Here is a 14,840-nt window from a genome sequence, read left to right as displayed (position 1 = left end):
CCCAGCAGCTACGGAGCAGAGGCCAGAGGGGGTTGCAGTGCCGTGCCCGTGGGCTCTGCCGGCAGCCAGCTGTGCCAGAGAGGACCAAGCTTCAGGCCCAGAGGCCTGAAGGCACCCCACCCCCCGGAAGGAGCCCAGTCGGGCCACAGGCGCCAGGCCCCGCCAATCGGCCACCAGGAGTGAGACAGTACATACATGAGCGCCCAGCCCCAGTCGACAAGGACCACCAACACGCCAACGTCTGAGGGCATCAGCGACCAGCAGGGAGTGTGGTGAGGGGAGATAGGCCTCCGTACTTTAGAGGGCCTGAGATGTACCCAGAGAGGTTGAGTCTAAGACCCAACCTGACATATAGACACAGACGAACAGGCGCACGCGGACACAAACGTGCATTCCCACCCCCATAGACACAACCAAATACTCGGCACTCACCCAACGTGTAGACAGACACAAATACACACTGCACAGACAGTCGCACTCCCCAAACATACTCTATATCCCAGGTCCAGGTACCCCTGCCCCCAGAGGGGCAAGCCGCACCTAGACCCAGGAGATGTAACCCTTCTCTCTGGGGTGGAGGCAAGCGGACCACCTCCTTATCTGCAGTAGCAGGGAGGCCCCGCACCCCAGACCGCAGTCTGACGGCCAGCACCTCCTCCCAGCCCCCCAGCCCTGACGGCTAACAGAACCGGGGTGAGTGAAGACCCCAAACCTCCCTCCGCCCGCTCATATGTTGCTGTGTGCTGTTCTAAAGTGCATTTAAAACTCAGGAGAGCAGCACGGCTCCTCCCGAAAACCCTTAGTGTCTATGTGCCTTTAAAATTGAGGGTAGGGCACCAGCGCCAGAGGTGGGTTGGAGTACACCGACCATCCTCTGGATGCTGTAAAACGTGCCCACCCCCAAGGCCCTATATGTGTGTGTTATGTGAGAGTGTGAGTAATGTGGATGTCTAGCTTGCAGAATAAAATTGAGGCACAGGCGGCCAGAAGGGGACAGAGGGGGAGTGCCTCCCCTGCACCCTGGTGAAGTACCTGCACCCCAAGCCCTGCGTGTGTGGGTGGGTGTGGTAGAGCGGGAATAGGGAGGCAGCTGAGGATGGGGAGGGAATAAAGGGAGGGGCCAGCTCCCCCACTGACCCCAGTAGGCACCCCCACATTCTGGAACCCACCAGGGAAAGGGGGCCCAGGCCCATCCGGACCGGGGCCCGCAGCAGCAGCACCGCTCAGCCCCACAGAGTCCGGGGCAGCCCACCCGACTCCACCCCAGAGAAAACTGCACCCACCCCATCATCCAATCATCTCCCAAACTACACAAGACAACCCACCCGCCCACAGCTCCCGCGACACAACACCCAGGACCCAAGCCCCCAAGGCCCAGCCAGCACCCCAGACTGGGGGCGGAGCATCCCCAGACTCCCAAGCCTCCACGCCCGTCCTGGACCCACCCAGGGGCAGCCAGGCTACCAGACCAGTAACCAACGTCCGCCAGCACAGACCCCCCCTCATCTCCGTTGTACGCAGCCACAAGGAAAACACCATCTAAGAGCCACCAGAGCCCCTAACCAGGTCATGGCCACATTCCCCTGGCTAGGCCCTCCAGGGAAAACGTCCCTAGGGACTCCCCAGACGCCCTGAGGCCATCCCTGCCCCCATATCAACCACAATAGCGAAGGCAGGACCAAACCATGACCCCCCACCCCCACTAGGTGATGAAGCCAATCAAAGGAGCCCAAAGGGATTGATCAAATGTGATGGCAGAGGCTGTATCAAGACTAATGTGATCTATTAGATGGTTTCTATATTGGTTAGAATTAAGATTATTTTTACCTTTCCAGTTAATGAGGACCATTTTCTTGGCAATGCATAGGGCCGTAAAAACAACGTAGGCTGTGTTTATTTAGACCTCATCCAAGTTGCCCAGCAAGCATACTAAAGGGGAGGCTGGAATGTCACATTTCAGACACTTTGATAAGTCTTCACATATCTCACGCCAAAACCTCTGAACTGGTGGACAGAACCAAAGAGCGTGGATGTAATTGTCCGGTGTATTTGCTGTGCAGTGTGAGCAGTTGTTGGAAGGCGTATAGCCCATCCTATGACCAGTATAGTGCACTCTGTGTAATATTTTGTATTGTATTAATTGCCTCCTTCACAATAAGGTGAAAAGTCAAAGGTGTTATCAGATCAGACTCACCTACTGCCATCTTTTGTCCTAGTGGAAAGGGTTTTATTTGTAGATGTGAATGTTTTACCGTATTATGCAGGCACAAGCAAAAGAAACCACAGCCTGTTTTAATTCCCATGTTTTACATGCCAAAAAAACCAAAAGTCATCAGGCCTCAGCAAGTCAAAAAATGAGGTAAATGCAACTTGAGATGAACTACAACAAGCGACATGTAACAGCGACTCTGTGAAGCACATCATGATAAATGAATTCATATGAAGAAGCTGTCAGGCTTCATCAAATGCAATATAAAAAAAACCCCATCTCAGTCATTTGCATTCACAGCCTCACTGCTGTGGTATGTAGCTTGTCTGTACGCGTTTATGCGGGCGTTTCCACTGGTTCATTCTTTCCCTGTAATCAGATGTACACAGAGACTCCTCCCTGGTGCTCCATAACAAACAAAAGATTTGCTCTCTGTGGCTCCAACACAGCTTGTTTTTTGGAGGCTGCATTTAAACATGGAGATAAGTCACATGTGAAAATTATTCAGGAACTGAAACCGTTAAAAACTCAGGTGTGATCAAGTCTGCTCTGTTATTAACTGTTATTAACGTTGCACAGTTGTGACATGACTCCTTTGGATGGTTGCATTTCAGTCAGTGAAGAGTAATGCTGTCAGGTTTTTTTGAACTTGGGTTATGTTATTGAAAGACATCAGAAATGTCTGCTGTAACTGCGTCGCTCTGCTCGACTTTGCTGTTTGTCATCCTCATTGTGGTCGACTCTGCAGGTGAGATTTAGCTGTGTTTCCTTTTGCTTTTTAAATTGATCTGTCTTTTTGCCATATTAATAATTATTGTCTCTGTGTGTGAAGACATGATGCTGGCGGCAGTCTGTTAGGACTTGTCACTGTGTGTGTCCAAGTGTGTCTGAGATGTGTTGAAGTTTCAGGAGTAGCTTTCTTTTTAATGACTTATTCTGACTGCCATGAGCATCGAGACCTGAGTATTTAGTTCAATTATTTCATGTTTCTATGTGACGGGGACGTGTTGCGGATTTATATATTATTTTGTATTTGTGGCATTTCTGAAATATGGATGTACGCTTTCTGGACCTGTGCAACACGCTGCAAAGTAATATTGCAATTATAATAATAACAAATAATATCAGCTGTCATTCATAAGGAGGTATATGTTTATTGGAGGTAAGTTGAATGATTTTTTGTGGGGTTTTGAGACTTTTACATGATTAATTCCTCAAGAGTTTGTCCCATAAAAACACAAATAAATTTCAAAACCCAATTTTAAGCCAAAATAAATGTCAGATGTAGCAAATGTGATACAAATTAAAACCCATAAATGTCAATTAATATTTAATTCACAAAATATAAATAAATTGTCAGCGTTCAATAAACAAACCATTAAAAAAAGAAAAAGAAAACTACAACCTATTTTTTCACTAATGTTAAGAAATGCTTTTATTAGTGGGTGTAGTATTTTCTAAAATGTAAGAAATGTTGTTAATATTTGCATAGTTAGACACACACGTATATTTCACCTCTGATCACGAACTCGTTCCCAATGATGTAAAATAAACGTGTGTGTGTTCAGCAGAGCTCAGTGGTCTCACTCTAGCTCCTCACACTAACCAGCTGCTGTTGTTTCCTCTCTTTCAGTTGTGATAAACATCCCAGCTGTATCTGGACAAAGTGCCATTCTGTCGTGTCGAACTCAAAACAAATCCGTCATAGTGGTGGAGTGGAGCAGACCTGACCTCAAGAATGAGCATGTCCTGTTTTACCGGGATGAGCAGTTTGACACAGACAACCAGCATCCATCTTTTAAGCAGCGGGTGGCTCTGCAGGACAGACAGATGAAGGATGGAGACGTGTCTCTGATCCTGAAGGATGTGACGATTAACGACATGGGAACGTACGAGTGTCGTGTTTTCATGAGAGGGACAAACCGCAGGAAGCGAGCCATTTTGGAGACTGAGCCCATCTGCATCATCAACCTGAGTGTCTGTGATCTTTCAGGTGAGTCACTAGAGTTCAGTGTGTCTGTGATCACCCACCTGACAGCTGACACTCACACCTGTTTCTCACCTGCAGGACCACCAGGAGGAGAAGAGAGGTTTAGACATATTGGACTGATCGTTGCCCTTTTACTCTTCACTTCATCACTGCTTCTTCTTGGAGTTGTTCCTTTCATCCACAGAAGACAAAAACAACGACAGACTCACAGCTCACAGAAGCCTCCTGGTGTGAGTGATTCTCCTACTGCTGATATTAGTGTAGAAACAGAGAGGATCTACACTACATAGAAGCTGATGATGCTGAACTCCTCCAGACATCAAGCATGTTGAGAATTTGATTTGATTTTTCTGGATTAGTTAGCACCACACGTAGAAAACAAAGACACTATCAGTCACATTAACTTCCCCATCCATCCATCCCCCACCAGGGCTAACCATGTGCTCTGCTAGCATTTAACTATAACTGAGGCCCAAATAACCAAAAAACTGTAAGATCTCAGTGATCTTGGCATTACTAAGAATTTAAGAACATGCCTAGCACCAACAACAAACTGAGAAAGAGGATTAGCACAAAAAACAAATAAACCAAACACAAGTTTTTCCCATGATACACGGTACTGACACCACCTCTCAGTCTCAAAGCTCTTCTACCAACTGTCACATGACTAACTCAGCAGTGTTATTACAGCCTTATGAAAACACAGAATGAAATCAGTTTCATGTAACTGCAGAGTTTGGTAGTTCCAGCTGACGCCTCACACCTTTCTCTCACACACAGTCTGGGTCTGTTTCCTCGGGTGCTTGTTGCTGGTGTTTATTTATTTATCTATTTAATTATCATTGGCATAGAAAGAACATGTGAGCCCTGTTCCAGGAATAAGGGTTGGGTTACATCTCTAAGTTTGTTTAAGCAGTGATGAGAGAAACTCAGATTTTCCCTTAAAGTTTATTTTAACTCTGAGTCAGTTGCTGGGTTAACAGACTCAACAGACCAGTTTCCCTTTGGCTGAATGACACTCGGTGTCATTTTCTCCTTCATAAAGTTGCTGTCAAAGTGCTTAAAGGAGCAAAATAATGAGAAGAAGCTGGTTTAATTTCCAGTTACAGGTTAGTGTCCGTGTTTATAACTGTGGACAGTGATGCGGCTGTCAGAAGGTCAGTTCCATTGTACTGAAAGCATTTAATGTTGTTTATACACGGATCAATGACAAAGTATTTCTCGTCTTCTCTGTCGCACCGACCAAAAAAGTGTCTCACACAGCTGGATCCTGGAGATACTTGTGTGAGGATGAGGCTGAAATGACAGATTACAGAATAAGATTCACTCATTCAATGATATCAAACAATATTTCAAAGGTTCGGAGTCTAAACAGATTGTTCAATGAAAGTCACCTTAACATGTCTCAGTGGGTCGACTCAGAACTAGAGCGCCTGAGGATGTTGTTACTCTGTAAAAGTTCAACAAACCATGTCCGAGTTCACTCGCAGAGCTGCACGGATCTAAAACTGAAAGGATCACAGATTTAAACCGGATCAGGCCGGGATCCAACTTGGCTGATCTCAGAGTCGATCTGCTCTGTCTTCTCACTGTTGTCATTGAACATCGAGGGGCAGACAGATGATCTGGGTACAGGCTGACGCTAATGATACTGAGCATCCAACAAGGAGGCATCAAACACTTCCTGAATTTCATACAACTTTACATTAGTCTAACTATGCTGACAGGATTTAAATTGCAGACGTTTCTTCTGCTCTTGAAAAGAAAAGGAAACTCAAATGTGACTTACAAATAGTTTCCTTGTAACAGCCAGTAGAGTTTGAGTGTTTTGGCTCCCAAAGACAAACTGTTACAGAATAATCACAGACACTAGCAGCAGACAACATCAACACTGTATGTGACTGTCTGAACGTGGGGGAGGTTACTGTGGCTGATAGCAATAATGAATCTGCCTGATAGTGTTTAGCATCCGTTAATTAAATACTACTGAGTGAGATATACAAAGTTTTACTGCAGCGATTTGAAACCAAAGAGAGCAAATATTAGAGTGAGTGGTGAAGCGTAAATAGTTATTTTCCTTCCATGAAGGAGGCACTTTGGTCTTTTTTTAATTGACTTAAGTATTGGTGATAATTACGAGTTTGTTTGTGTCACTGTTAATAAAGTCTTACTGTGCTAATAGTGTTTTTTTTTTTTTAATTATTTTTAATTCTTAAATCATCTGTTTTCACAAGAGATTTCATTGGACGATGACCAGCGTCATGCATCTGCTCTATGTATGTTTCTGCCTTGCAATTTGTGATTGGCAGGATTAACCTTAATGCAGTGATGTTACTGTGATTCTATTGGCCCAAATGAGTAAAAGTTTAATCATGAAAATAAATTAAATAATTTCTGCTGTTTAATACCTAAGACATTTCAACTCCCACAGATTCTGCTAAATTGCAGGAGGCCGGGCAGTCTTGACTAAAACCTCTGTAACTTTGCTTTGTTCCACTTCAGCAGCATTAGTCTTTGCACAGATAATGTCCACATGTTGACTGATGATTTTCTGAAGATTATTGTCCACCGCAGCATGTTTTCAAATGGGTATAATGCTATAAAATACAAAAACAAAAAATTTAGACAAGGAAAAAAATGTATTTTTCCCTTGTTCCACGCTCAGTTACTTTAACACAGAAATGTCTACTGTAATATTTATACCTCTCATGAAGTCTCACAAGTGTTAGCTTTATTTTGATACCAAGACTGTTTATGCAGAGTTTTTAATTGCAGAGTAATACTCCATTTATTTTGTGCATGTCATTTTCGAGCAGGAGCCAAAGACTGTTGGGGCTGGAATCAGATTGAAGCCAAAAAACCTTTCCTAGAAAAGGAGACATGATTCACTCTGACGGGTGTGAACGTGCGAACATGTTCAAACTCAATTACATTTTTCATAGCTACCATGTACTCGGTTTGTGTTTTCCTCAAAACATTCCCACAAATGTTTGTAATATGCAAAGTGAAGTAAAATAAAGTCTTAAATTATACAAAATTGAGTAATGCAGTGTGCATATGAATTTAATGTTATAACAGTGGGTTATTTCACACTGTTAACCAGAGTGACAGCCTGTGGGAAGAAAGTGTCTCTGTGGTGGATGGTTTTAGTAAACAGTGCTCCGTGTCACCATCCTGAAGGCAGCAGTTTGAACAGTTGTGAGCAGAGATGTTTCCTAACCCTGGACGTGTACAGGTCCAGGATAGAGGGAAGATTGAACATCAGAGCCGATGTATTTATTGAATATGTTCACTGTACTCTGGAAATAAATGAGCTCTTTTTTAGTGTTTATAGGCTGATCAAGAAGCACACCCCGTTTAACACTTTCCACAGTCTCATTCATCTCCAGCCTAAACACAGGATTAAGGTAATCTTTATCTACAGTAAATATACATGTAAACATTTCATTAGAACTGCACATGCTGATTTGTTCTTTAACAAACTATGAAAGCTCATTGGGGATCTGCTTGTATCCATGTTAGTGTTTAAAGTCAAACATCTCCCTCTAGTGGTCATATATAAACATGTGTGAGGATGGCGTTAATGTAAAATGTGAATCATAGTGTTCCAGTCAGTCACCAGCAGGGTTTTAATAGTTTTGCAATTTTCATTAGTTTTTATTTTTATTTAGTTTCGACTTCAGATTTTCAATTTTATATCAGTTTTAATTAGTTTTTACCAATTTTTCGCTAGTTTAGTTTTTATTTTTTTGAAAATCCTTAGTTTCAGTTTAGTTTTGATTAGTGTCAGTTATAGTTTTAGTTGTGTTTGCAATAATTAAGTGTAACAAAATCCCAGTTTCATCATATCAGTCCTGCTCTTCTGCTTATCCTTGGGTATGTTGCTATTCCAGCTACCATACCCTGCACCCTGGACAGGTCGCCTGTCTGTCGCAGGGCTAACATACAGAGACAGACAACTCACATTTCCACCTATGGGTTCTTCAAATAAATAAATAAAGGCAGATGAACAACCATTGATACCAAGCAACTATAAAATGTATATCTTGGCCCCAATAAGACTATTAACTCTTGCACCACCGGGTGTTCGTAATTTTGGTTCAAGTGAATTGATAAACTTTTTGAAGGCAATTGACTCACACAGTTGTGTAGATATCCCCGTCCTGTTGTCTCGGGATGCATCACGCTGCCTTGCGTGGGGTTAGCGTCTGTTTCTGGGGATGAGGGTTGAGTGTGCTCCCTTCTCAAGGTAAGCTAGGTTAGCCTTCTTGTGTGAGCTTTTCAAGTGCACTTTAAGGTTTGTGGGATTTTCTTCCCTTTAGAAATGTCCCTCATAATTTGTCTCTTTCCACTACAAGACACTTGCTTTATCCAAAGCACAGTCATATTCAAAGTAATCCCAAATTGGACTCTGGCGCTTTCTCCCGACTTTTCCTGACACGATTCTGCGCGTCGACAGAGCAGCAACACAGACGACTCGACTAACGTACTGCCACCTGCTGGCATAATTAGACACAGCAAGAAAAAAATCTGGAAACTAAACTTCATTTTCACCCTTGACTATTGTATGACACACACACATTTACGAAAACGAAACACATTTTTGCTATAAATTCAGTTAATTTTAGTTAGTTTTGTGAACACTCATTACAGTTTTAGTTAGTTTTCCTTTTTTGTTTTTATTTTTATTTCCGTTAACGAAAATGTTTTTTCACTTCTAGTTTTCGTTATTTCGTTAGTTTTCGTTAACGATAATAACCTTGGTCATCAGTGTGTTGGTTAAACCCAGATTCTGTTAAAAAAATAAATAAATCCTTACATTTTATTTCGTATGCATTCATGTTTACTACTTGTTTTGTAGCAGCTTTACGAAATTTTTGTAAGGTTTATGTTATATAAAGAACACTACAGGGGGTTTGAATAGTTTAACACTGGCATTTTTAAATGAAGAGGAAAATAAGTGACTCCCCCACCTCTGTGTTTGAACCAATAGAAAAGCTGGTGCTCAGAGGAAGAGGGCGGGCTTTACTTGGTGTCAGTGACAGAAATGAAAAGAAGCTCAAATGAGTGAGAAGGACGATGAAGGAAACATCTGTGCTGTGTCTGCTCTGTAAGTAGAATCTCTGTGTTTGTTTGAATTCTTGTACTTTGACTGTCTGCTCTCCTGATAACTGATGATGGAGGAGAAGACATGAAAAACAAATCAGGCTGAATTCAAGTTCAAAACACCACGAGGACCAACTGCAGGTCTGAACTGACTCTTTATCTTTGCTCAGGAGTCGAGGAAACACAGCAGGCAGTGAAAAGATCAAATCATTCACTCATTATATCAACACAGCTGCACAGTGGACACAAATATATCACTTTAATAATAAATATTTGGTGAATACCAACAGTGTAGTCAGTTCACATAAAGAGCTGCGTTTTAAGATAAAGGTGGTGCAGTGGAGTTGTTCTTTATGTTCACCTGAAATCAACCTGAGTGTCATTTCTCTTTAGTTCTGATCTCACTGCTGAGCTGCACAACAAACCAAGGTCAGTAACCTTCTTCTGTCACAGTTTAAACCTGAGAAATGCTCACTGATATGACCTGATTGGGTTCATGTTTGCAGAAACTCTCTTTTTGCTTTTTGAAAGAAAAAAAAAACTCTTAACAGATCATCAGTTTTTCATTTTAACCCTCACAGCTCGTCTGACTGTGAGTCCCAGCAGCTCTCAAATCTTTAAAGGAGACTTTGTGTCTCTGAGCTGTGAGGAGGACGACAGCTCTGCTGGATGGACTCTGAGGAGAAACACAAATATAGGAAACACAACTCAGTGTGGAGATGGGTGGGGAAAACTTGTTAATTCTTCTTGTAACATTAGCTACATCATCCCGTCAGACAGTGGAGTTTACTGGTGTGAGTCCAGAGAGGGTCCCATCAGTAACATGGTTAACCTGACAGTCACTGGTAAGCTGAGTGTGTGGAGTTAGTGTTGATGAAGCTGTGTGTAAATGGATGAAATGCTGTAGTTTGTCTCTGTGTTGAGGTGGATCAGTGATCCTGCAGAGTCCTGTCCTCCCTGTGATGGAGGGAGATGACGTCACTCTGCTCTGTAAAACAAAGACCACTCCCTCCAACCTCCCAGCTGCTTTCTATAAAGATGGCTCCCTCATCAGGAAGCAGCTTACAGGTCACATGACCATCCAGCATGTTTCCAGGTCTGATGAAGGCCTCTACAAGTGTGACATCAGCGGTCATGGAGAGTCTCCATCCAGCTGGATCACTGTCACAGGTGACACACTCACCTGTCTGTGTTTCTGCAGCTTTCAACATTCACAATGTGACGACAACTTAATGACTGTGTTTGCTTTATTATAGACGAACACACCACCACACCTCCACCTACATCCACACCTCCTCCTGGTTCCACCTCCATCACTCTTCCTCCATCACTCTCTCCTCCTGTTCTCTCTGTGTTGTCATGTGTTGGATCAGTCTGTGTTGTGGTTCTACTGGTGTTACTGGTTCTGCTGGTGAGACGATGTGTTCACAGGAAACGTGAAGGTGAGACTCAGACTTCTAATTTTAGTGTTTTTGTTAGTTTTTTTTTTCTTTTAAACAGCTTAGATTAAATGTTCTTTCAGAGTTTTAGTCTTTCTTTTTTTTTTCATTTTAAATTCACTGCAGCTGAACACGAGGCAAACATGGGAAGTGACGTCAACACTGAAATCACATACGTCCAAATATCACATCGCCAGCAGCAAAACAAAGGTAAATTGTTGCTTTGGTTATTTTTCAGGAGCTGCTGGGAGCGTGAAAATCCTGCTAGAGGAGTTGTTCCGTTCCAGTCAGGCGTTTAATCCAGTTACTTCTCACAGCTAATGTTGCAGAGTCATAAGGACCTGGTTCATGTCCCTGGATGAACGTTACTGTATATCTCAGTGTTGTTTGGTTCAAATACAGTTTAGCATCATTTTCCTTCAACCACCTTTGGCCTGGTGTTGCAGATTTAGCCAGTGGTCCACCTCGTATGGACCCCACAGACCATCTTTCTGTGACACAATTAGGCAATAAATCAGGTTGGGCTCAGATGTGTGTGTGCTCTGTTCAGTTTGTCTCTTTATGATTTTCAAAATTGTTCTTTCCAATCCTGCTAACAACTGTGACCTCTTTAAAATTCTGTTTTTAAAACCACAGCAGCTGCTTCCTGTTATTCCCATTAACTGCTGTCTGACACTGATGAAAACTCTCACTGCAGTATGTCATGCACGTGGTACTGTTCATGTTGTGAGGACCTTTCCGTGTTGCAGGTTTGGTTTGTTGTAAAATGTGCCTGTCTGAATCAAAGGATGATCAAAAGACCATCCACCTACTTTTTCTTAGAAACATCTTCCAACTCTGACGTCAAATCCTGTTTTGCAATAGTGAAGGAAAAAAAAGAAACTCTGAAAACCTGGTGTTATTTAAAAGATTTTCATTAATCTCATGCAGCTGCATAAACTGTAATGAGTAGTGCGGTAATGTAAAAGTACTGTTGTTGTTATAACTGCAGTAATTTCTCTGTGTTTTATTGTGGAGAAAGTGATCCACCTGCAGTCAATTCAGCAGTGAGAACAGGAAGTGTCAGTTATGGACAATCAGACAGCAGACGACCGGATGTACAGCTGATCTCAATCTCCAGCTTTTGACAAAGCCAAGCTAACCACATCCTGACTAAAGCCAGTACATCAAATCGTCTTCTTGCTTGGAAAGGAAAATGTTTTCTTTCATGCAAAAGAGGAACTATTTCTATTTCACTGTTCTAAACTACACTGGTATTAAGAACATTTGCCAGAAATATTGTTTTTTGAACTGTGTGTGTTTGTGTTCAGACTTTAAATCAGAGCCAGACGTCATCTACTCTTCATTGAAGTAGTCCACCAGTCCAACCGCTGACATCCAGCTGCTGGTCTCTGACTGCCCCCCCCCCCCCCCCCGCACCTCAGACCAGAGGACATCCAGACGTCACAGAGATTTTTATGTCTTTTTTCTAGTTAATAAGACGCATGCTTCTGAGTTAAAAAATTGTCTTTTAGTGCAAAATCAACAATATAAACTTTTTATATGTATATATGTGTGTGTGTATTTTTGCCATATTTCTGTAGCATCAATAAAATGTCGGTGTCAGTTGTGTTTCTCACGTGGGTCTCTGGGTTTCTAAAATATGTCCTGTGGAAAATCTGATTTGTTGCTGTTTTGTTGTGGCTGACACCCACCTGTCTTTAGTGCACAGCGAACATCAGTCAGCAGCTGCAGACTAAAAATAGCAGGATCATGCAGTAGTTATAACAGCTTCAGTACAGTAAAGGTGTCTGTTTGATGACAGAGATTTTTTTCTCACCTTGAAACCAACCAGCAGCAGCTACATCCAAAAAACCCACCGCAGTTTTATTATTACAGAGCTGAAGGGTTTTGGCATCTGATAAACCTCAAACTCATGAATTTGTGACTGCTGTGGAAAAGCATTTGACCACTTCCTGTCTTTGTACTGACATTTTCAAAATAGGCTCGATACCTTTGATTCAGCTGTATCATTTATAGCGTTTATACTTGTGAGGCAAGTGCACAGGAACAAGTGCAAGTGCAGTCTCCCAGTGCTTCCTGCAGGATGTAGCATCTAACTAGCTTTACTGAAAAGGTGCTTTACCAGGAAGGGAAAAGAGAGGGAGCCATCGTAACTACTTAATGGTTAAATGTGCTCGAGGGCATTTGATAAACTGAAAATTTTAAAATTACAGATGGTGTGATTTTCTTTTTAGCTCTCTGTTCTAATGTAAATCAGTTTTCTAAAGTTTGTGTGGAAAATTATCCACCAAAAAATCCAACCATGGCCTTGAACCTTGTTTGGTGGAGGCCATGAATGTCCATGCTGTATTAGCTGGGATAGTCTGGAGCCTGTCCCAGCTAATATAGAAAGGCAGGTTACACCCTGGACAGGTCACCAATCTGCCAGTTATCAATAACTACCAGAACAGCACGATGGTAGCACAAATCCACAACAGTCTAAGTGTAAGATTAAAGGTTTCCTACTTTTTATGCACTGTGAGGCGTGTGTTGATGGAGGTGACTCTTTAAAGCTGACGTCCAACTTGAAGTAGAAATAAGAAGAAGTAGAAATTTGTAACTTTCCATCTCAGATGAAAGTGACAATATTGCTATTGTTGTATAGAAGAGTGTAACTGTGTCGCTAGATTTAAGGGTTAGCTAAGTCATGCTTAAAGTGGTAAAAGGTCCATTTAAATCATCATGGTAACTTGTGATGAACACACATTAAGCGTAAAAATATGTATACACAAGATTCAAGCTTTTCTTCAGAGTTGGTGGGTTTTTTTGTTGCTGTTTTTTGCAGCAACAGTGTTGAACAGATGAAATAATTTGTCCAATAAAGATAAGAACTGTTTACAAACTCTGGGCTTGACATCAAAGAAGCAAAAACGAAACTTAATATAGAAAAAATGCAGATAAAGGTCAATGCACTGAGGTAATATATACACAATAGTAGTGTAAATTATGATAACACTGATAATGTTGAATTTTATTATTATATTTATGTTCTTTGCACATCCTTATTAGCTCTTTTTGTCACAATATATTTGATTGGTTAAGCTGTGTTTTCATTGATTTTCTGAGAAAGAAAAGTGAACCATGTCAAACAGTCACTTTTATGTCGGAGCACACAAAGAGGCTAAAGCTGAAGGCTGATCATCACTGTCACACAACTGGGCTGTTATGTTTGATCATCACCTGCGACAAAGAAAGCCTGGTTAGGTTGGACTAGCTCCATAGCACACCCTTCAGATAAGTCACTGTAAAAACATGATAATGTGCACATGTAATAAGTAACTTATTACTAATTGAAGGAATTGATGGTTCAGTTCCACCATCAGTGGAGCTGCACTATCGGAGAGTGAAACACTTATCTGTTTGTTTATTTATTTAATTCTGCACACATATTTACCATATTTGCTCATCCACCAGGGGACGCTGAAGCTCCCTCAATATCCTTACTTTTCACAACCTTTACTATGTTTTTGCTTAATTTGCTTAACTTCCAATATGTCTGTGAAGGTTCTCAGTCATCCAGGCCATCATAGTCTAAGGAGCTTGGAAAGAAAAGTGTCTATGCTTTTTTTAAGTTGCTTGAAGACGTTTGTCTTGGTGGGACACTCCCACAGAGCTTAAGTCTGGGACTCTCCACCATTTGACCCTAGAACTGAAGAAGCTTCTTGGATTTCATATACCTTTATTAGTCCCACAAGGGGAAATTTCATAAGGCTGCCGACCTATTGCACGCAATGGCGGCGCCATCTTACCCTCCGACCATACATTACACAAACATCACATGGGGTAGACAGGTCAGAGAGGTATAACAATGGAAAATGCACCACATGAGGAAAGATAAGGAGAAAAATAACTCCCCCAGACTGAGCTCCAACAGGGAGATCAGTTTGAGAACAGAAAAAAACACCTCTGCACATAGTACATGAAAAAACTCTTAATAACCAAAGAAACACATGACAAGCAACAGGGGTGGGTAAAGGGTGAGAGACAGCCGATTTAGACAGTACATCCGGGCCTGCATGCGCTGGTCTCCTTGATCCACCATCAGCATCAGAAG

At 42.1% G+C, this 14,840-nt stretch overlaps 1 protein-coding gene across 1 annotated transcript; it reads left to right on the top strand.

The window, feature by feature from the left end:
* Positions 1–2,629: 2,629 nt before the first annotated feature.
* On the top strand, positions 2,630–12,355 carry LOC113018009 (uncharacterized). Its single transcript, XM_026161079.1, has 7 exons — positions 2,630–2,957; positions 3,843–4,202; positions 4,278–4,429; positions 9,193–9,217; positions 10,562–10,747; positions 10,871–10,954; positions 12,055–12,355. Exons 1-7 carry the CDS (start codon positions 2,888–2,890, stop codon positions 12,096–12,098), a joined length of 921 nt encoding a protein of 306 aa, XP_026016864.1. The 5' UTR covers positions 2,630–2,887; the 3' UTR covers positions 12,099–12,355.
* The last annotated feature ends 2,485 nt before the right edge of the window (positions 12,356–14,840 follow it).

The sequence above is a fragment of the Astatotilapia calliptera genome, unplaced genomic scaffold (genome assembly GCF_900246225.1).
Source record: "Astatotilapia calliptera unplaced genomic scaffold, fAstCal1.2 U_scaffold_31, whole genome shotgun sequence".
In the NCBI taxonomy this organism is placed as follows: Eukaryota; Metazoa; Chordata; class Actinopteri; order Cichliformes; family Cichlidae; genus Astatotilapia; species Astatotilapia calliptera.
The sequence above is the reverse complement of the archived record's forward strand: the minus strand, read 5'-3'. Positions and strand labels throughout refer to the sequence as shown.